General features: G+C 44.9%; 1 protein-coding gene across 7 annotated transcripts; it reads left to right on the top strand.

Moving 5' to 3' along the window:
• The first annotated feature begins 1444 nt into the window (after positions 1 to 1444).
• On the top strand, positions 1445 to 12470 carry CDK20 (cyclin dependent kinase 20). Of its 7 annotated transcripts, XM_061614060.1 has the most exons (11): positions 1445 to 1538; positions 1695 to 1771; positions 6323 to 6405; positions 6567 to 6680; positions 7659 to 7847; positions 8427 to 8548; positions 8819 to 8881; positions 9975 to 10098; positions 10233 to 10388; positions 11754 to 11976; positions 12221 to 12470. In XM_061614060.1, exons 3-10 carry the CDS (start codon positions 6331 to 6333, stop codon positions 11940 to 11942), a joined length of 1032 nt encoding a protein of 343 aa, XP_061470044.1. In that variant the 5' UTR covers positions 1445 to 1538; positions 1695 to 1771; positions 6323 to 6330; the 3' UTR covers positions 11943 to 11976; positions 12221 to 12470. The 7 variants fall into 7 exon arrangements, with proteins under 7 accessions (XP_061470044.1, XP_061470042.1, XP_061470049.1 ...); XM_061614058.1 differs by having other exon boundaries at positions 6320 to 6405; positions 11754 to 12470; XM_061614065.1 differs by lacking the exon at positions 7659 to 7847 and having other exon boundaries at positions 11754 to 12470.
• Positions 12471 to 22987: the final 10517 nt, after the last annotated feature.

A 22987-nucleotide genomic window follows, 5' to 3' on the forward strand; every position in this document is an offset into this window, starting at 1 on the left:
CCATTTCTCTGGTGTAGACATGATGTGTTTCCCCTAGGGGCATAATTTGAACAAAGGATGGCTTGGCCTGTAACCAGGTGAGGAACAAAACAGGTACAAAAATCTGTCATAGTACAGCTTCTGCAAGCTAACCAGGGATGATGCTGTTGATGATGACAATAATAACAATACTGTTATGATTCTTCTGTTTAACATTTTGTGGCTAGGAGCAAGCTTGTTGGTCCCCATTAAGTGGAACAGTGGTACAGAAAGAAATTGATAAATAAAATAAAAATAATTTATTTGTCCCAGAAAACATGTAGTCTATTTTTACTACTCGGAGGCTTCCTAATCCCCCATCCTTAGAATGGTGGCCAGTCTGGAGTCCTGCATCCCAAATGTTTGTTCTCATTTATGCTTACCTATATCCCACCTTTCCCAAAGGCTGGGAACAATAACAGTTGAAGAGGTGGGGGAAAGGAGAGCACATCCAAATTAATATTGAAATCAAAATAACACCCAGTGCCGGTTTATAACTTGATTCATGCATGACAGCTCAGACACTAAAATCTTATAGATGGTATTTAAGCTCTTATTTTGATGGATCTCAGGGATAGGGAACTTGTGGGCATCCAGATGTTGCTGGACATAAACTCCCATCAGCCCCAGCCAGCATGGCCAATGGTCAAGGATGTTGAGTGCTGTAGTCCAGGTGCAGACAGCCCTCCAGATGTTGCTGAATCACACCTCCTATAATCCCTGGCCATTGGCCATTCTGTCTGGGGCTAATGGGAGTTGCAGTTCAGCAACATCTGGAAGACCAAAGTTTCCCCACCCCTGCTGTAGCCTAACCACATCTGCAGGACCACCAGTTCCCATCCTTCCATGGAAGTGAGTGCCATCACTGTCCTACATTAAGACCCCCAATTTCAACCTTAAGGTTGCCATCTTTATTTCAGATAAGGTTTCTGTTGCCAGATGTGGAGATAATAAATTGGTGAAGCATTTCCTGACATGGAGATGCAAAAATGGGGAGGGGGAATTCACCAGTTGAACTTCTAGGTTTCATACAGCTGTTAAAGTGTAACAGCTTGGGAGCCCTGCCAGGAAAATAATAATATGAGAATTCCAGTCAACCCTTTCAAAGTGAATCCAGGGTCCTGTGACTCTTTCCCAATGCAGATGTCCCTTTAAGGCAGCAGGGATGGCCATCGTGGTGCCATCCAGATGTTTGTCGGGGTCCAGCACCCACCAGCCCCAGCCAACATGACCAGAGGTCTGGATAGTAGGGGATATAGTCCAACATTTGGAGAGCACCATGTTGTCTATCCCTCCGTTAAGGGGAGAACTCTTGTTTGAGTGATAGGGCTAAGTATAACTCCAGGAAGCGTCGGTGAAGGGTTGCTGGGCAACGCGGCCATCTCCCGGGCCGGCCCCGGCAAAGATGTAACACAGCTTCCCCACACAGCTATCACTTCCGGTTCCGATTAGAATCCTCTCTGCGTGAGGCAAGAATGGCAGAAGGAGACAGGAAGGATAGAGATCTTTAAATAAAGCAGGTTTGGATTAAAGGATCTCCATTATGGGGAGAGTTGCATCTGACGAATATCTGCCCGTCGAGGTGTCTTTAAAGACATGGGAACCTTTCATCCACACTTCCCCCCCCAATTCTATGGAGCGTGCTTTATTATGATAAGAGGTTGTTATGTTTTCAGGGTGGTTCATGACAGATGCTGTTGGAGGCACATAACAACAACAACGTTTTCAGAGAGCCGTGACAAAAAGAGTAACTGTAAGTGACCCGCCTGTTCCTTTAAAACCGGGATAGCAGGTGGACATTCTACAGGAGAAGCCTCTCTCCTCATTACCTCTTGAAGGCTGATGTCTTAATAAATGTGTCAGTCTTTAAAAGCATAGAAACCTGCAAAAAAAGAGGGGGGAGCTGCATGCCCGCCCAGCGCTCGCTCGCTCTCTCACTCAATAGAGATGTAACGAAAGGGAATTTCTAGCCCTGCCTCCTAGAAGTTTTACATTCATGCCGCAGCCTCTATATTTCCACCGCCTTCGGCCCGTATATGAAGAATGCTGCGAATTGCAACACAGAACCTGAAGTTTCGTTAGAGAACTACCAAGACTTCGCCCCAAATTCCGAAAAGGGGCGGGGGAAGAGCGAGAGAGCGGTGCATGATGGGAAGGAGGGCTGTAGGTGATAGCAGCAGGTTACCTTCCTTTTGGACTCTCCCCCGGCGCATCCTTCCAATATTTCAGGGATGGGACTGTGCGTGGGATCCACTAGATTATTTTAGCAAGCAGTGTGGGTCCTCCGGGCTTCTGAAGTGGGTATGGTGTATAGGATTGGGTTTCGTGGGACTGTGTGGAAAGTGATTCCTCCTCCCTTTCGATATGTTCCTGCTAAAATTGCCACATCCCGCACCGCTTTCCAAAGTTCTGTGCCTTTAACGCCTGCGTGGTGGGCAGGAATTCAACAGGTGTCTCCTACCCTTTTCTGTACTGGGAAACGTTTCTGGGAAAAGCAGTCAAAATGATCAGGAGGCTGAAGTGCCTCCTCAGTGAGGAAAGGCTAAATATTGGCGGCTTTTTTAGTTACGAGAGAAATAGAGTAATGTTATAGAAGCCCATAAAATCATAACCAGTACGAAGAGATTGGGAAGAGAAGAAACCCCCCTCCTTTCATAATACTGGTACTTGAGGTTGCCCTATTTAATTGGTTAAGAACGTAAGAAGAGCCCTGGTGGATCAGGCCAACGCATCCTGTTCTCACAATGTCCGCCAACCAGATGTCTGTGGGAAGTTTGCAAGAAGAGCTTGAGTGCAACGGGATATAAATCTAATAATAATAATAATAATAATAATAATAATAATAATAATAATACAGTGCTCTCTTCTGTGGTTTTCAGTAACTGGTATTCAGAGGCATACTGCATCCAGCTATGGAGACAGAACAAAGCTATCATGGCTAGTAGCCATTGATAGATATACCCCTCCATGAATTTGTCTAATCCTCTTTTAAAGCCAGCCAAGCTGATGACCATCACTACTCCCTGTGGGTGCAAATTCCACAGTTTAACTGGGCACTGTGCAAAGTGGTTTTTTTTTTTTTTTTGGTAATTGTAGATTCAGCACAGGCTCAGTATTGTATTTCTCTACACGTTGCATAATTCAGCCATCCCACACCCTCTGGCCCTTCAGATGTTGTTGGACTCCAACTCCCCAGCCAGCTTGGATGGGAACCGAGCTTGGCTGCCATTCAGAAACATTGTTGCATTTCTTTCTTTTTTTACAATAATTTTTATTCAAATTTTCATAAAACATACAAAACAAAATCATAAAACATTCAAAGACAAAAAACAAAACAAAACAAAAATGATTAAACAAAAAAATAAAATGTTGACTTCCCATTTGTCGTAGATCAAATCAGTTATAGGTCTACAATATATAACAATCCTGTCTCTTAAATTATATTATAAAATCACTTTCCTCCAGTAGTTATCTTAATTAATCATCAAATCTCATAAACATTACTTTATTCTTTCCACAAAAAGTCAAAGAGAGGTTTCAATTCTTTAAGAAATATATCTATCAATTTTTCTCCTAATAAACATGTCGATTAATCCATCTCATTAATAATAATAATAATCTTATTGTCATAACCATAGTCCAAATAAACATATCGATTAATCCATCTCATCAAAATCTGTTAGGTCCAATAATTTCAATAGCCATTATTCCATTATCCATATTAATTCCATCTTCCATCTTCAATAGTCCTGTTAAGTCCAGTAATTTCAGTGTCCAATCTTCCATTATCAGTATTCCATAATAATCTTGCTGTCATAACCATAGTCATATAATAAGAGTCTGATGGGAATTTCCTCTATCCCAAATATTTTCTTGCCATCAATTCTGAATAAGTTGCTGAAATATTGTTGTAAAGTCATATCTCTGTTCTTCTTTTTTACAAAATGCACTGGCTCATCTCTTGAGAGTTTTTCCATTGTCACATGGCTGCAGTTAATTCCATATATTTTCTCTATATCAAGCTCCATCACGTCATTCCAGTCCAGAAGATTATCCAAGCCATTGATAACTTTATCTCTAATATCTTCATTAATTTCTTCAGAGATAACGTTAAATTCCAAACAGTAGATTTTATTTCTAATATCCATAAACTCCAGATCTTTTTCCAATTCCACATTTGTTCCAATCTCCAGGGCTTGTATCTTCCCTTTATTTTTTCTTTTCTCATCTCTGATCTCATTCTCCTCTCTCACAGGATCCCCTATTTCTTTAAGCTCCTGCGTCATTTTGCTCAGTTCAATTTTCAGCTCCTTACTGCCCTGTCGCAGGGTTTGTTTCGTTATCTCAATCTCATCCATTATTTTCTGAAACATAATTACTTCCAGATTCTCAGCCACTTTCTTGATTGCCATTTTTAAAACCACGAAAACAAAACAAAACAAAAATAAAGAAGAACCACTTCTTATTTCAGCAACAATTGGGTTAATATTCCAAGCTTGATGACATCACAATATAAACAGAGCAGCCTGCCTTATCTCTCTATGTTCAAGAATACAAAACAAATTTAGTTCCCAGCATCAAAACAGTTAGTGGCGTCGTGAAGAAGCAGATTCGTCAAAATAAAATAGACCAAAAAGAGAATAGTCCCAGACAGTATAATGTTCCTCGGAATAGAAATCCCTCTTCTGTGTATATCTTTAGAATGCACTTTCAGGACAGCTTTTTGCAATAGAAACAGAGATAAGCTGTTAATTTCGTGAATAACAGAGAAGAGTTATAGCTCACCCAGAAGTTCTTTAAAGCTGATTCATTTGACAAATCTCTTTTTGCTGCAACAATTTAAACCAAGTAAAAAAAAGAATAGAAAGAAGGGTGCTTGCCTGTTAGTCCGTTTTCTCTTTGAAGAAAAGATAAACGTATCGCATTAATCAGATAGAGCTTGTTCGGAAGTCCGTCCGGCATTGCTGGCTGGACCTTTTCTCATAAATTAATGAAATCCAGTCCTCCCAACAAAAACAGGCTTTTGAGGTTGATCTCTACGTTTCTCCCTGCCCGGGAGAAATTTCATCAGTCAAAAAAAAAAATGTTCTGACTGATTTATATCTGAATAAGCTTCTTTTGAGGCGGGAGCCCGTCTCAAAAGCAGGCACAAGCGAAGTCACCCTTCCCGGAAGTCCAGAAACATTGTTGCATTTCTGAGGGCCCGGTAGAAGGCCGTGGCACCACCAAAGCAGCCCTGCCCTGGGGGGGGGGCAACAAGGTGGGAAATCATTGGCATTGGAACCCTCCCCCCTCACCATGTAGTGCTGGCCCTGGTAAAAGGGGTCAGATTAGATCCTGGTTACTGCCAAAATCACTTCTCATACCAAGGGTGTAAATAGGAAGAACTCACACAGGACATTTTTTGGAGCAGTAGATCCCCTTTTTTCACACTGTTGGAAACAAACCACATTTTTAACAAAAAGCCTTTGAGACTTGCATTTATGTCCATTCTTTAAGACTTAATTGTTATTCTTTTAGCTTTGTTTGAATTTGACTCTTATGTTCAGTTGTCATCAGGAAATACTCTCATCCCACCCACCCCCCTTATCTTTTCCTGTATATAGCTGTAGCTGTGTTCTCTTGTCTCTGTTTAATTGTGGTTTCTGTATCTTGACTTATATGGTTGCATTCTTGGGTGTTTTTATTCATCTGAAAAAGGAACATTTAAGAACTGAAAAAAGGAAAAGGAAAAAGATCCTGCCCCCTTCCATATCCTGTGCAATAATCCTGTTGAAGTCTTTGATGGAAAGACGGCACAGTGCGTTATGTTGCGATTGTCGTCTGCATCCCACAGTGGGCATTCTTGATGTGACTCAGATTGAGTTGCTTCCTAACATGTGTGCTCCAGTAGAGGGATCTGGAGTATTATAGACTTTTTTTGTCCCAACCCTTTCACTCATAGGGCATTTAGAAAAACTGATTTAATGTATGGCCTCCCCCATATAATCAAGAATAATAATTTTGTGACGTGTTACAAATTTCATGTTTGCATTCCTTCCTAGAACTGCAGTACCTTTGCAGGGAAGCCATGGGAGTGGACTAAATTTGTCGTGTAGATGTATTTACAGAAATCTGTAGCCTTAGGACAACCTGGATCTGGATTAATTTTTTAGGGTACACATTGGTATAGATAGAAATCTGCAACCTTGTGACAGTGATGTACTTGATGAAAGGTGGACTATAAACTTGCCTGCTTCATGCTGTTCTGCTAAGACATGCCGTTGAGAATGCACTGTGATGTCTTTCCCATTTCCACCAGCAGGGGCCACCATGGACCAGTATAGCATCCTGGGCCGCATTGGAGAAGGGGCCCATGGTATCGTCTTCAAAGCCAAGAACATAGAAGTAAGTGGGATCCCTGATGTCACCAGGAGTTTGGCACTGTAAGCTCTTTCTTTCTTTCTTTCTTTCTTTCTCGAGCTCTGGGGGAAGAAGGGGTCAAGTAGCGGAATAAAGAGCAAAGAACACCTTGCTTTTGGTTTTCACTGTGCCCACTTTCATTGCAGACTGGCGAGACGGTTGCCCTCAAGAAAGTAGCCCTCCGCAAATTAGAAGATGGGATCCCCAACCAAGCACTTCGAGAGATCAAAGCCCTGCAGGAGATTGAGGAAAATCAACATGTGAGTGGCCTGTTTGACTTACTGCTTTCTCTCTCTTGGCTTGTGGCAGAGACTGTGATAAATCTGGTGTAGCTTTCTTGTCAGGGATGCAGGACACCAGGTTGTTACACTGTACTGTTCTGGTCCAAGAGAAAGAGGGAACCAGGTTACCTAGTTCCCCTCTGTTGATTCACTGCATGGGAGTTTAGGTAGGAAGTCTTCATGATGGTAACTGTGAAATACAAACAACCAAATAAGGAATCCAGCAGGCTGCTTAGTGCCCGGAACATCTGTGCCTGTGTTTTTATACCCGGTTTAAAACCTGCAAACACATTAGTAGTTTTTGCTAAAATGGTGACTGTAGGGATGCTCAGGAGCTGAGATTTCATCATGTAGCATACTCATCATTTTCAGTCTAGCACTTCATGGCGTTCCCTTGCACACATGGAGTTCTGTATAGTTCTGTATAGTTCTCCATGTGTGCAGTGGAGCCATTAGTTTGGCTCTTGCCTGTCTCTGCTCCCCTTCCCTCACCAGACAATCCCTCCCCTTCTTTTTCAATCCCCTTTTAGTTCCAAATTCTGCGAAGAAAGAAAAGAGACCCTCAAAACCCAACTTGACCAAAAATGTTTAAATTAAGCTATGTTAAATTAAGCCAAATTTATTCCACGTACAGCATTTCAGTATTTGTTTTGGGAAACATTGACAGTGTTAAAGCTGCCTCATCATCTTGGCATTTATAGAATGCTTTGCGTGCTCAAATGGGCTTTACATACATTATCTTTGTGTGACCCCAGTAAGGTCACAGTACAATGATTATCCCCATATCAGAGTTAGGAGCCAATACTGCGGCAACAGCTTGCCCAAGGCCACCTAGTTAGTTTACGGCCGAGGTGGGATTTGAGGTTGGGAACTTCCTGATTTGCAGCTCAGTCTTTCAGCCACTACACATTTACAGATTGGAAGGCTGATGTCCGGCTGCTGCTTCTCTCCCCATAGGTGGTGAAGCTGAAGGACGTCTTCCCCCATGGCACGGGTTTTGTGCTGGTGTTTGAATACATGCTGTCCGACTTGTCGGAGGTTATCCGCAACTCCGAGCAGCCGCTCACTGAGGCCCAAGTGAAAGGCTACATGCTTATGTTGCTCAAGGGGGTGGCTTTCTGCCATGCCAACTCCATCATGCACCGGGTGAGCCCTGCTCTGACCACTACTGCTGCTGTTGTTTGCCTTCCACACGAGTCTCAAGACGATGTACAAAATCCAATCGAAACAGCTCACAGTTTAAAAACGACACCAAAAATAACAGCAGATAAATTTAAAAACCGTACAAAACAGATGCCCGTGGCAGAGACCCACTCACCTAGCTGGGAAAGCTTGTTGGAACAAAAATGCTTTCATTTGTTTCTGGGAAGTGCAAAGAGTGGGTGCCTGTTGTATCTCAGGAGGAATGCTATTCCACAGGACAGGGGCAGCCACACTAAAAGCCCTGCTGGAACTACTGTGGAGGGGGCTTCCGATATCTTTGGAACTTGGGAGAAAGGGCCAGATAGAAATGTAATAAATAATAATGATAATTAATCATAATAAGAACAACCACTTGAAAGAGACTCTGTCCTGCAGACTGCAGTGAATGTTTCCTCTAGATTGTTTTCTCCTCCCTGAGATCACACCTCCCCTTCTCTGGCCCACCATCACTGCATGCCTCTTCACCTCTTGACTTCCCCTCAATGCCTGCAGATATTTCTGACTTCCTCTCTGCCCTTTCAGGATCTGAAACCAGCCAATTTGCTGATCAGCTCCACAGGTCAGCTGAAGATTGCTGACTTTGGTCTGGCCAGGGTATTCACCAGTGATGGAGAGAGGCTGTATAGCCACCAAGTGGCCACCAGGTGAATAGAGATGGGCAAGGGGTGTGTGGGCTGAGCATAAAGCCAGGGAAGGGAGAACAGAAACAAAAAAACAGCAGGCCTTATTCCATGGCCCCTGAAGTCTGGCTTAGCTGTTAGAAGTCTGTGGAGCCTGGGGGCATTGAAGCAGGATGCCGCCAGGAACTGTGGCTTGGGTGGTGTGAGAAGCACCGAGCCTAGTAGCTGGAGCTAGGGCGTACTAGAGATGAATGAGTTTCAATACCGTCAGACTTGCCTAATCTTCTCCATTAGGTGGTATCGGGCTCCCGAACTCCTGTACGGTGCCCGGAAATATGACGAAGGTGTGGATCTCTGGTGAGTATATTTGCCCTGCCTTTTGCTGTAAAGCAGGGTTGGGGAACCTGTGGCCCTCTAGATGTTGCTGGACTGCAACTCCCATCATCCCTGGCTATTGGCCATGCTGACTGGGGCTGATGGGTGTTGGAGTCCGGAAGCATCTGCAGGGCCACAGGTCCCCCATCTCTGCTGTAAAGGGTCTGGATCTCCCCATCCTGATGCAGTTTTATGGATCTCTCTTCTTGAGGTTGGGGAATTCATCCTGCTGCATCGAGTACTGGAGGACTCGAGTCCTGCTGGACAGACTTGCAACCTTCCTCTAGGTGGACCTGAACAGTAGCAAGTGCTCAAGTTCTGCAGTTCCTGACCAACTGCTGTAGATTTCTATGCACAGCCAATCATAGTGCAGTGCAGGGCTTGCACCAGGGGATGAGACAATGGGGGCACCTGTCAATAAACCACACGCTCCTCCCTTCTTGAGCTCCCTGGACACATACTTCTTTTGGCCAGTGGGTGGGTCAATCTAGAGTTCCTTCTACACAGATTAAAGGTTTTGTTGGCACCCAATACACAAATGGATGGATGGATGGATGTCAACTGGTTTAACCCACAAAGAGGTGTGGTTTTGTGAGCATGCTGAACATTTTTGATATGATTTATTTATGTACTGCTTAATGCTGAAATAGGCTTCTGTTTACAAAATATAAAACCCAAGTTATACAGCCATTAAAATATATCTATTCATCGGAATCCCTGGTTGGGGGGGAGGGGGTAGAGAGGGGAAAGCCACAACAGCAAAGCAAGCTCCAGTTTGTAATGTAGACATAGTCATATCCACTAAAGTATAATTGACACTGGAAGCAATTACTTTCCCTCTCTGGGGGCATCTACACTATACAACTAAGCCAGTTTGATGCCTGTTTTACTGTCAAGGCTGTCGGCTAGGAATCCTGGGAAGATTTCTTCACACTCTTGCAGGAGTAAAAAGAACTATACCATTCCTGTAGAACCTGAAATGAGGATCTGGTGAGACTCTGAGCTTCATGTGTTTCACCTCCACTTCGACCTCTTGTCGCCTGGTTCCACTACCCACTCTGTCTCCTTTGACTAGGGCTGTGGGATGCATCTTTGCTGAGCTTCTCAACAACTCCCCGCTTTTCCCTGGAGAGAATGATATTGAGCAGTTGTGCTGTGTCCTCCGAGTGCTTGGGACACCTAACCAGAAGATCTGGCCGGTGGGTCTGGTAGTGATTAAATGGCCCCCAGGAATTGGGGCCAGGGTCTTGGGCTTTTGTCTGTATGGGAGGAATGGGGACTTTAAAAATAAAGAAGCTGAGAGCCCAGGCTTCCCAATTTCTCTTTGGTTCAGGAGATCACAGAGTTGCCCGATTACAATAAGATTTCCTTCAAAGAGAAGCTGCCAATTCCTCTGGAGCAGGTGGTGCCTGATGCCTCCCCACAAGCTGTGCAGCTCCTGAAGCAGTTTCTGCTCTATCCTTCCAAGCAACGTGTGCAGGCACCACAGGTGAGACGTGGAGGTTCCTAGCCTGGTTTTGCTGATATCCTACAGGGAAGAGTGAGCAATCCTGTTGGGTTGTAGGAAGCAAGTAGCAGGTGCACATTGTAATGGCTGGCAGTCGTAATTCAATTGAATCAATTAAATGCTATTTAATACATAACTAAGGCAGACCCACACAACTTGTGACCCTCCAGGCCCAATGCAGCCCACCTTCCATGTATGAAGGTCCACTAGTAGCTTGTGAAAAACCACCTGTTTTTGCATTCCCAGGCTGGCAGCAAAAGCAGCAGGTTTATGAAACCCATGGTGGGCTGCATTCGGCTTGGTGGACCACAGGTTGGTGCAGGTGTGAGCTGAGGCGCATAAATCCCACCGATTGAGGGGTGTCCACTGCAAAATTGATCTCTACTACATCAAGATGCTAGGGTAGAGTTGGTGCTTGGAGTAGTCATGCCATTGGGTTGCCCCTGCCACATAGTTCCTGTATGTTTGCCCATTTGGGGGCAGGGGGCTACACTCCCCATCCCACAGTACAGAGCAAGGCGGCTGTAGCATGGAAAGCACCCACGGAATCCATTCCCCTCTGTAGAATGTGCTGGTAGAGGGGGATCTGAAGCCTGATTTTAAAGATCACCATGAAGGCATGCCCTGCTTTCTGCTGTGGGCTTGTGGAGGCACAGGTCACATCAAAACGCTTTTGGAATCTCAATAAAAGCAGGAGTTGTTTTTCTTCAAGTTAGCCAGCAGAGGGCACACCAGACTGTTTGCTGGAGACGTCCATCGTAGTGCTAAGGCAATAGTTGCAATTTCCGCTTCTGCAATTGGGCTTCCTCCCCCCTGCACCCCCCCAGTTCTGTTCTAGGGGTTCTGCCAATCCTCTGGAGCAGATTTGGGGAGGGTGCGGAGAGAGGAGAGGAAGAGGAAATCCCCACTGCGCAAACAGAAATCCTTGCGCTGATAGGATCCAGTAGTAGAATACCGCCATGTGACTTTTACTGGGGCCAGGATTGTCCATGTTTCCCAGGTGAGGAGATGTGAAAGGACACCCTCCTCACTGTGGCTATTGATTTAAGTTCATGATTGGCAAGTAGTAATTGGGGTTGAGATAAGCAAGAGATAAGCAAGAAACAGGTTTGTGAGTGAAAGAGGAGAGAGCCTAAGTTGCATGTACAAGGCCTTATTCAGCTTCCGTGTACAAATATATTATACCTCTAAATACCATGTGCTGAGACAAATAAGGAGAAACCCGTCATTGCCTTCAAGGCTGTGAGCATCCAGAGGCCTCTGGCTGGCCACTGTTAAGAGACAAGACACTGGCCTAGGGGGCCCTCAGCCTTGTTCTACACAGCCATTATTTCTTTCCCTTTCCAGGCACTATTGCACCCCTATTTCTTCACGCCCCCATTGCCTGCCCACCACTCGGAGCTGCCCATCCCTCAGCGCGGGGGCAAAAAAGCCCGTCATGGGCCCCAGCACCAGCATGACTTCCACGTGGAGCAGCCGTTGGAGGAGTCTGTCGTGGACCTGGAGCTTGTGGCACCTTATGCGATTGACATATGAAGACAGAGGGGTCACTTTTGGCGCTACCTCTCAGGTCAGGAGGGCTAGTCTGCCCCTAAGGAGGGGAGATCCAGTTTATAGAGCTAGCACATGGGGGTGGCAGAAGAGAAAAACTCAGGCAGGAGCCGCTGGCACTGTGGCGGTAGCATAGACAAGAGAAGCGGCTCCTGTCCAAAATCTCCTTTTATGCTGCTCTTCAAGACAGGAGCCCTGTTCAAGGTGGAAGTTAACACATCTGCAGGTAACACCTCCCAATCATGCTTTTTGCCCACTGACAGTGCAGTGAGATGTGTTCTGGAGCGCACGCTCCTTATTCCTATGGAGCAAGGTTGGAAACTTGACGCTAAGGGCTGCTGGGCAGACTGACCTTGCCAGCCTCCTCCCCACCACCGCGGCGGCCGCCACCATTTCAAGCCTTTTCTTCCAGTACTTTGGGGTGCTCTTAGCTCTCTGCTTCTGTGGTGATGCTGTTTTACAGTGGCTCTGTAATGTTTCGCAATTAAACAGTTTGGTAAACAGTGAACCAAACTCCTGGCCTCTTTCTTCACTCAAAAACGGTGAACTCTTGGGATCAACACTAGCTATGTCAGGGAATATAGTATCTAGTGGGTGTAGCTTGTGGGGTATATATTTGCCATTAAAGTATCCCAAGGGCTCTTTTGGGGTCTGCTTAGCTCTATCAAAGGCTATGCTTTCCAGTCCAGGCATGGTTTAGAATTGTCTTGAATTCTACCCCAGAGCTGATGAGGCAGATTTTTGGGGGTGGGGAGGTGTAAGAAAGGAAGAGCATAAACACATTCACATGATACTTCTAATCATGCATTTTATGCTGTGCACATTATGGCTTAAAATACAGCTGGGTCATTCTTTTTCTCAATTCTGCTCAAAGCTGGTTTGGAGGAAAATGTGCCACAATGTAGTATCTCATAGGAAATGACAGGATAGATATGGATTGTTGCAAACATCGTGTGTACACCACTTCTCAAACCATTGGTGGGAGTGCGCTGGATGCAGTGTAAATGGGTGTGTGTACACAGCCCAAGGAATCTGCCCTCATGTGGCTTCTTTGATTACAAATACCTCAAGTTGTTTAGGGGCAATTGCTCTGCGTTAAATGATCTTGAGTAGTGTGAAGTGTCATCTCCCAAAGTTGTGCAAACAACTTGTGAAAGAAAACTCTTTGATTTCCCAACCCAAATCCTGGAAGCTGTGCTCATTTTGATTGGATTTGCCCCTCCATCCTCTTGGTTAGTATAGTTTTTCATTCCAGCTCCTTCCCATCCCCTGCCGGATTGTATCCAACTAAATCATTGTGTGCATGGAACAACTTCCACCAATGCAACAAAATTTCCCCTCCTTCTCCTCCCACCCCGTGTGTCCCCTGCACCATCCCCAAATCTGCTCCAGAGGGTTAGGGGAAAACCCAGAGCAGATTTGGGGGGGCATGCAAGGGGAGGAGAGGGAGGGGAAATTCTTTTGCTCTCACATAAATCATTCCACGCACACAGTCATTTAGCTGGATGCAACCCTTTTCTTTTCTTTTGAGTGAATCCATTTTAGGACCAATAAAGGTGAGGTGTGAGTGGGGTGGCTTCTGTGGCCTGTTTTTTTTTCTTTTCTAGAATGTTTATTTTCTAAAATATGTAAAGCAATAGCTCAAATACAGGATCTCTCAATAGTTGGAAGCATAATAAATCTTCGTTAAGAGATCCCGAGAATGCCCTCTCACTTAAGAACACAAGTGCCTTTCAGGATCCAAACACATTCCTTCCCCATCCTGTCCAGCACTGCAAGAATCCTAGCATCTTGCAGGCTGTAGGTGGTCCACCAGAAGCTGGTTACTGGTTCACCAGTGGGCTGCCTGTCCCTGCTTTAAAGCATCCTTTGAGCTGACGATTATTCCCTTCTGGCCTGACTCTGTGCTCTTCTAAACAATTTCCTGTTGTTCTCTTAAGTCCATTTGGAGGGGCTCTGTTTACTTCCCCCCCCCTTGACTGGGCTTGGGGTAAGGTGTCTATTGCCAATTTTACCGAGGTGTAAACCCAATCTTCCCCAGCCTAGTCAGGCAAAACCTCTTTGTTCATGTTGAGCAGAAGATGAATTATGCAAGTTTACACTAAAGAATGTGGTTTGGTGATCTGATCTAAGAAGTCAGTCATATTTGGTGCTTTAGAAACAAACCTCATTCAACGGAAGTAGCAAGAATTTATCTGAGATGCCAGTCCTACACAGGCTCAGTTGGGTGTTGTGCCTAACTGCAAAATTGAGCACAGGGAACTAAGTAAAAGAAGGGAGGTACTAGAGAGAAGAACGGAAGTGGAAACAATTGGGGGTTGGAGACTATAGTGCAGTGGTTAGAACACATGCTTTGCATCTAGAAGGTCCAAATTAATTCACAGGCATTTCCAGGGAAATACTCCAGTCTGAAACCTGGAGAGCTGCTGCCTGTCAATAAAGCTAGATGGACCAGTGGAATCCAACATGGCCTGTCCTCATTAGAACCAATTTCCAAGGCCATGTCTAGCCTTGGAGAATTTAGTAAATACTGACTACATTTGGAGCTTCCTAAGTAAGGGAGCGTTCTGCATTTTATTACATACCGTAGGACATTCTATGTATGCAAGCGGTGATTCTTAGTGTAGCTGTGAAACATTTTGGGGGTAACAGAACACTGGGTGCACACACAGGCTACCCTGCAAAGTTCCATGTTGCTATCTGGACAGTGACGACCTCGCCTCAGTTGTTCATGCTCTGGTAACTTCTAGACTGGACTACTGCAATGCGCTCTACGTTGGGCTGCCCTTGAAGACTGTTCGGAAACTACAGCTAGTCCAGAGTGCAGCGGCCAGACTGCTGACGCGGACCAGAAGGTCCGCTCATATAACACCTGTTCTGGCCCGTCTGCGCTGGCTTCCTATTTGTTTCCGGGCTAGATTCAAAGTGCTGGTTTTGACCTATAAAGCCCTACACGGCATGGGACCGCAATACCTGGTGGAATGCCTCTCCCAATATGAACCTACCCGGACACTGGGCTCAACATCTAAGGCCCTCGTCCGGGTGCCATCCCATCGAGAAGCTCGGAGGGTGGTGACTAGAACCAGGGCCTTTTCTGTGGTGGCCCCCGAACTGTGGAACAGCCTCCCCGATGAGGTGCGCCTGGCGCCGACGCTACTATCTTTTCGGCGCCAGGTGAAAACCTTTTTATACTCCCAGGCATTTTAAAGTGTGTTTTAATAGCATTTTCATTATTATTTTGTATCCTCGATGTTGTTTGGTTTCTTTATTATTTGTTTGTTTCATTTTTTGATTTATTGTATTTATTGTATTTATACATTGCTTGTTTTTATCTTTTTGTACACCGCCCAGAGAGCCTTCGGGCTTAGGGCGGTATATAAATTAAAATAAATAAATAAATAAATGTACGCATTGGAGTTTCTATGATGTGTACACCATTGTGTTGCTAGGTTGGGGCAACTGCTTCTCCGTTCTCAACTATGAGGACTAGATACTTTTCCTCCCCTCAAAAATCATCAGCACAGCCACAGCCGTGCAGCAAAGTAGCCTCTCTTCGGTTGGAAAAGAGAAGGGAGAGAAGTTTATTTGTTGTGTTTTATTTCTGCAAGATGAGTTGAATAAGTAGGCCAGGCGGGTGGGCACCGGGGTGCTCATTCTCCAATGGAATGGAACTCCTTGGTGATAGTCCCGGCAGGACTATTCGTCTGTGCAGACCCAGGCATATGACGAGGCCCCACAGCCCTTTCCACCACCAGCACAGTCTGGCCTCTGGAGATAACTTTATCTCTCCCTGCCTATGCTGCTGCATCATGGGCAAGCTGCTTGCTTCCAGCACAACGGGTGGGGCTGGGGGGACACTGAGAGGGTGAAAGCAAGGCAATCCTGGAGGGTTTCTCTTTCTTGCTTGCAGTCATTCATCTTGCCTTGTCTTGTAGTTTTGCTTTTAGCATCCACCCACTATCGTCCCAGTGTCCCCACGCCACATGGCCTCTTATTTATGATTTTCTGGTAGTTGCAGAGCTGGGAGACTCGGAGCATTAACTTTTTCATATGCTGTAGGCAGCACCGGTCTCCCCACCACCACTCTGGGACAAATAGCTTCCCCTAAGTCCATTGCTGGATGCCTGAGGTTGCGTGAAAGAAAAACATTTTTCCTATACAAACTGTAAATGAATCATCAATGGGAAATTAAAAATTAGGTTGTATCCTAAGCATGTTTACTTGAAAATGAAAACCATGAAAACAAATAATACTTCACCGATAATACGTTTATGATGGGAGCATTAATGTCAAATATATTGTTACTTCTCTTCAGAAAATCTAACACATGGAACAGGAGTTGCTTCTCCTAAGATGCACTTTGCCCCATCGGTCTCTTGTGCATCTGTCTCTCATTCACATGTGTATTTTCTGGTGCTGCCACTGGTCATATAAAAAGCAGCACTTTGTTCTGTTCGCTTGTCTGTTTTAACAGTTTTACAGAACAACCGTGACAAACCTGGAAGAGAAAGCAAAATGATTGTGTTTCCTCAAAGAAGGGGAAAAGACAAGGCCCCCCATCAGGAGAGAGTGAATTGTGCCTTAGGGTCGAATCCTAACCCCACTTACCTGGGAGTAAGCCCCATTGAATTCAGTAGGATTTACTTCTGAGTATATATGGTTAGGCTTGCACTGTTAAGTCCTGTTGAAATCAATGAGACCCAAGTTAGGAATGGGGCTTCTTCGTTTAGAAGTCAATGAATAGTGTGGAGGCAATTGATAGTTATTTAAATTGTTTAACATTTGTCATGACAAAGGATGAGGAGGGACTGATGGAATTAGCAGGCAGCAGAACTAAAACAAAAAGAACGTTAACGGTGGCCACATCAGTTCCACGGAAGAGAGAGCAAGACTGTGGCACTGATCCAACTTCACTTGTGCTTATGAAACTTGGTTATGGGCCCTTATTGGGATATTCCTTCCCATCCATGTCAGCCCAGGTGACATGTCTCTGTTCAAGAAAGGTACTGAGGTGTAGTGGATGGAGGGTCAGGTTTGAACCAGGAAAACTGAGGTTCAGATCCTTATTAGCTCATGAATGTCTCTCAGCCTAGCCTACCTCACAGGGTTGTTGAGGACAAAATGGATGGTGTGAGGGAATGACATATATGCTGCCGACAGCTCTTTGGTGGAGGGGTGGCATAAAAATATAAATATTTAAGCATCCATCACATTCAGTGGAGACCAACTGAGCCTTGCATTGCAGATGTTCTTGGTGGACCAGGGCAAATACCTTTCTTGAACCAAATAGTCTTCTAAATATCAGAATGAAACTTTGCCCGAGTGAATCAAGGTTGGTTAACCCATATAAAAAAGCCACTAATGTCTTAAATGTTGAAAATTGTTATTTATTATTAGTCAGTATTTGTATTGGATTTGCAGTTGTTTTTGTATGCAGTTTTTATACATGCAGTTGATTTATACATGTTTATTGTGATATAGCTTCCTATGAAGTGATTTATAAATGAAATTATGAATTATAAATTATTTAATAATAATTAAATAATAATATTATTTATCAGTTCCAAACTCACTAAACCAGCAATTACATTTTACAGCAAAAATTATGGCCCTGCCAAAATGCATTCCAATCACGCAAAGACTTTTTGAAAGAAATAAATCTTCGCTGTGTTTGTCTAAAAGCCAGCAGTGACTGGGTGTGGCAAGTATTCCTAGGGAGGGAATTCCAAAGGATAGGAATTAAGGAGGCAATGCATAACAGTGTCTGAGAGCCGCCCAAATCCTGTTGCTGGCTTCATCTTTTAAACCAACGATGGGGACCCTGTGGCCACCCAGCTGTTGCTGGACTCTCATCAGCTCTCAATGGTCACGGTTCCAACACCTTTCTGGAACACCTGTCCATGTGCTGTTTGTGAGGCAGAAAAAGTGGGAAATTTTAAACACCTCTTGAGGACCTTAGTACGTGGAAGCTGCAGTAAGTGTGGCTGAAATAATCACATCCTTCCCCTGTCGCCACCTCCCTCTCCTTCCTGTGTTGGTGCCCTCTGTCAAATTTTGAACTGTAAGCCTCTCAGGGCAGGGACCTTCCTCTCTGTAAAGCGCTATGCATGCAGATGGTGGTAGGCAAATAAAATACATTTATTTTATTTTAAACATTTTCAAACTGGTTTTATTTAGAAACAAGGAGCAAAAAAGACAGGAAAAACAACACAAGAACAAATTGTTGAAGTGTCAAAATAAGAAGGGAAAAAATGATAAATGTTAACACCAGCCACTTAACTTGTGGTCCTTGGGCTTAATACAATAAATATATTCTTTAGATTGAATAATCTTATTTACAAAGCTGGTAACTGAATCATATCTGTACAACTTCTTTTTAATTCAAGGATACCTCTCGGAGAAAAAGGACCATAAGCACAACAAAAGTCGCCAATTAAATTATAGGGGCAAATCAGAGAAAGCAACTATTTTCCTAACCTTGTTTTTCACTATTGTTGTTCTTTTCATAGCTTACATATTTTCAAGGCTGCCAAAATGAGGAGGGGGTGGGGGAATAATGCATATCTTCCTGATTAAAGAAGCTCAAATGCTTGCAACATGCTTGATCAAATGGTGGATCTGATCGAAGGTATAGTGTAGGGGGTCTGTATTTATGACTAATGGGAGCTTGCCAAGCAGGGGTCTTGGCCATCTCGTTTGTCCTCCAGAATCATCTGCAGTCTGGATTAATTGCAGCCCATGCTGCTCTGTCCAAGCCCTGCACTTCCAGCGACCAAGGAGTATCAGCAGAGCACATGGGGAAGCAGAGCCAGCAACCATGTACTCATCCGTGTCTTGCTGGGGCTCTTCTCATTATCTGGCCCCAGAGATAAGACACTTTTCAGAGAAGTGGCCGACACTTTAACTTGAATTTTACATCAGAGGAAAACTGACTCTGCACCCCCTCTCCTTATTTTTACCCATCACTAGCAAGGAGGAAGCCAGAAATGTTTGACTTGAGAATCAAGTACAAGAACAGGCCTCATCTTATATTCCCAAGTTTGTCAGAAGAACATAAGCTTCCTTACGCATGCATACCTATATATATGGATGACCTCATTCTCACAAGCTCCACGGAACATTGGGCTTCATTTTTAAAAATAATAATAAAGGCTCTTAGGTTTCTAGCCATCATGGTTATGGAGGATTAAAAATGGACAGTGTAGTGTAGTGGTTAAGGTGTTGGACTACAACCTGGGAGACCAGGGTTCGAAGCTCCACCAAGCCATGAAGCTCCCTGGGTGACCTTGGGCCAGTCACTGCCTCTCAGCCTCAGAGGGAGGCGATGGTAAACCCCCTCTGAATACCGCTTACCATGAAAACCCTATTCATAGGGTCGGCATAAGTTGGAATCACATCCTTGAAGGCAGTCCCATCCATCCATTTGTACCTACCAATGTGCAGCTCCCTCCTTGTCACCCTGTTTAAGGAAGAATGGTTACTAGTGGTTCAGGAAAGACTCTGCTAATTAAGGAGGTCTTGGAGTACTTTGGGGGTGGGAGAAGAAGGTTAACAGAGAAGGGAGGACTCTTCTAGATAAGGTGAGCAAAGACCAGCATGAGAGAAGGAGGCAAAGGGGACTGATGGTTAATGGGCAATGGAGTAGGTAGAATAAAAGGGATGAGAATATAGGACATTTGGGAGCCATTCTACGGAAATATACTGGAGTAGGCAATGTGGTGCCTTCCAGATGTTGGGCTCCCAGCTCCCATCAGCCCCAGCCAACATGGCCAATGGTCAAGGGATTACGGGAGTTGTAGCCCAGCAACATCTGGATGACACCACAGTGCCCACCCCTAGTGTACATTCATTCAGCAGGTACAGCTGCTCATTGTGCCTTGGCACATGTACGTGTATGATGCAAAAAAAGCCATGGAGGCTGCATTTGGTCCTTAAAAAAATAGTAAAGCCATAGTTGGGCAACACCTTTACTGGGACCCAACAAAATGTCACAAAATACTGAGCAGGTTTTTAAGTTCTCAAGAGCTCTTTTGTCAGGCTGGATGAGGTGCAATGCAAGTGGAAGGGGAGGGAGGACACGCAGCAACCACAAGCCTTACTGGGCATATATCCTCTGCCTCAGTTCAAGATGGAGGTAGCAGACTTGGTTGGATTAATCTCTGCTCGGTGCTGCAGGTCTCTCGTTACACCTAGGATGGTACCTGTGTTTGTTGCATTCATAGTTTTGGCTGAAGTAAGAGGCAGGGAGTTTCAAATGTGAGGACTAGAACCTTGACATTGGCTCCTGGCACTCTCCCTCAGCCGATATGTGGCCAGTTGCCCCTGTGCAACTACCTGGTTGGGTTTTGTTCTTGGCCTGTCTTTCAGCTGAGATCTGGACATATCCCTTTACAAGATACCTGACTAACCGGCAACACTATTCCAATTGCTCTTTGCACACAGGCAGCTCACACACAAACACATGCACGCCCACACACACGGAATAGCTTTTCAATCGACATTCTGCCTCTCAGCTCTGCCCTGTCACCCAGGAGCCCAAACTGTCAGCTTTGACATCTGATAAGGCCTTATCAGAGCTGTCCAGCTCTGTTAGCTCAGAGCTGCTGCCTACACCACCCCAAGCCTAGCACTGCAGAAATTACATGATTCACAGCTTGAGCAATTTAAGGGGGCAATGGAAGGGACTGGCTCATAGGCTGTCCTTTGGATTCTTGCAGAGACAAGATTTATTCCACCACCACCCCTATTTTTTAAATTAAGTACAACTTGAATAACAATAATGTTCACACTGAGACAAACAAATCCAAACTGAGCATTTGTCATGCTGGAAATAATACTTTCATTTCTTCCCTTTCAGGATCCAAAGGAAGGGTCCCTCGTAATCAATTGCCCCACTTATCTTGAGAAATACCATTCACATGACCAAACAGGAAGGCAGCCAAGGTAAATAAGATCCAGCACTAAGCAAACCAAATGGTACAGTGAAGGATGTTTCATGAAGGCTGTCTCCAAAGAATCCTGAGAACTGTAGTTGACCCATCCCAGAGCTACAATTCCCAGCACCCTAACAAACCACAGTTCCCAGGAGTCTTTGGCATAAATCATATGCTTTAAATATATGGTCTGTATGCAGCCATGGTTTGCTGAGGCAGGACACAATGTGATCTGTGGAATGGATAGTAGTTTAAATTACTTAGCATAAATGAACTCTCACAGCATAGAAACAATAGCCATGCAGCGCCGGCCCAAGACAATTTTTGGGCTTACACAACTATATCATGTAATCTGAGAGGTGCACCCCATGAACCCCCATGGCAGGAGTGAGGAACCTGTGGCCCTTCCAGTGTTACTAGATTTCAGCTCCCATCATCCCTGGCCATTGGCCATGGTGGCTGGGGCTGATAAGAATTGGAGTCCAGCAACATCTGGATGGCCACAGGTCCCCTGCCCTGGACTAACAGTGTTGCAAAAGATTCTGGGGAATATTCTGTGCCACAGACAATTCTAGAGTTGCTCCACCTCCCTTCACATCCTCTGTGATGTCACAATGGATTCTGTGGTGCATTTCTCAGAACATGTGCCATTTTGCAGGCACCCCTAAGAATGTTGCCACTTCAAATCCAGCACGGTTGATAGGAGTGTCATTTCAGATTTTCAAGGGGCAGCTATTTACAGCAACCTTCCCGGCAGTACTGAAAGGCCTTCTTTTTTATACACTGAAGATTAAATTGCAAGACAAGACACCCACCCCGCACTCCAAACTGTGTATTTTGGTTATTTGTTAATAACTCAAGATTATAGGAAAGGAGTTTGTGCCTGCTGAAGACTCTTTGCAGAATCATTGGGTTGGCAAGAGACAAGGAAACAACCACACAGGGTCTGAAGCATCAGGGTTGGGGGAGAGAGGTGGAGAGACAGCTCTCCCATCTGGACATTTAGTACTCTCCTTTCAGGCCAAGACAAGATATCTAGGATTCCTTTTACAGCTGCTGGTCTTGAATGTTATTCTCTAGGAAGTATTTTCCATCTAAAGATGTGGGGTGGTGATGATGATGATGATGATATTTTTAAAATTATATCCCACTTTTCACCATCTAAGCGGCTTACAATTATAAAAATATGAAATATTTAAAAATTTAAAAATAAATCAACCCTTAAAAAAAAGATGGTTCAGTGGTTAGTGTTTCAGACTAGGGACAGTGACAGGCAAATCTACCAATTTCTGTTTTTCGTCTTTCCAGCCTTAAGTTCCGTTCTCCACATTTCCACATCAGTTTGTGATTATTTTTGTATCCGCCGGGACCTTGACTCCATTATTGTAGCAGTTGATCCTAATGAGGTATCCAGAGCACAGTCTTGTCCTGTTTTATTGGATGAGTTTCAGTTGGTACAGCTCGAGGATGTGGACAAGGTGCTTGGACAGGTGCGGGCGACCACTTCTGCTCTGGATCCTTGCCCCTCATGGCTAATAAAAGCTAGCAGGAATGGAACAGCCGGCTGGGCCAAGGAGGTGATTAATGCCTCTTTACGAGAGGGAGTGGTCCCACCCTGCCTGAAACAGGCGGTGGTGAGACCGCTCCTAAAAAAATCCTCCTTGGACCCTGATAATTTGGACAACTATAGGCCAGTAGCAAATGTCCCATTCCTGGGCAAGGTTCTAGAGCGTGTGGTCGCTCGCCAACTCCAGGCTCTCTTGGATGAAACTGATTATCTAGACCCATTTCAATCGGGCTTTCGGCCGGGGTTTGGTACAGAAACGGCCTTGGTCGCCCTGTATGATGACCTCTGTCGGGAGAAAGACAGAGGGAGTGTAACTCTGTTGGTTCTCCTTGATCTCTCAGCGGCGTTTGATACCATCGACCATGGTATCCTTCTGGAGCGACTTACGGATTTAGGAGTGGGAGGCACTGCTTGGCGGTGGCTCTGCTCCTATCTCGGGAATCGTCTCCAGAAGGTGATGCTGGGGGAACATTACTCGAGTCCCTGGGTACTCCAATATGGGGTCCCGCAGGGTTCAGTTCTGTCCCCCA

The sequence above is a fragment of the Rhineura floridana genome, chromosome 3 (genome assembly GCF_030035675.1).
Source record: "Rhineura floridana isolate rRhiFlo1 chromosome 3, rRhiFlo1.hap2, whole genome shotgun sequence".
NCBI lineage: Eukaryota > Metazoa > Chordata > Lepidosauria > Squamata > Rhineuridae > Rhineura > Rhineura floridana.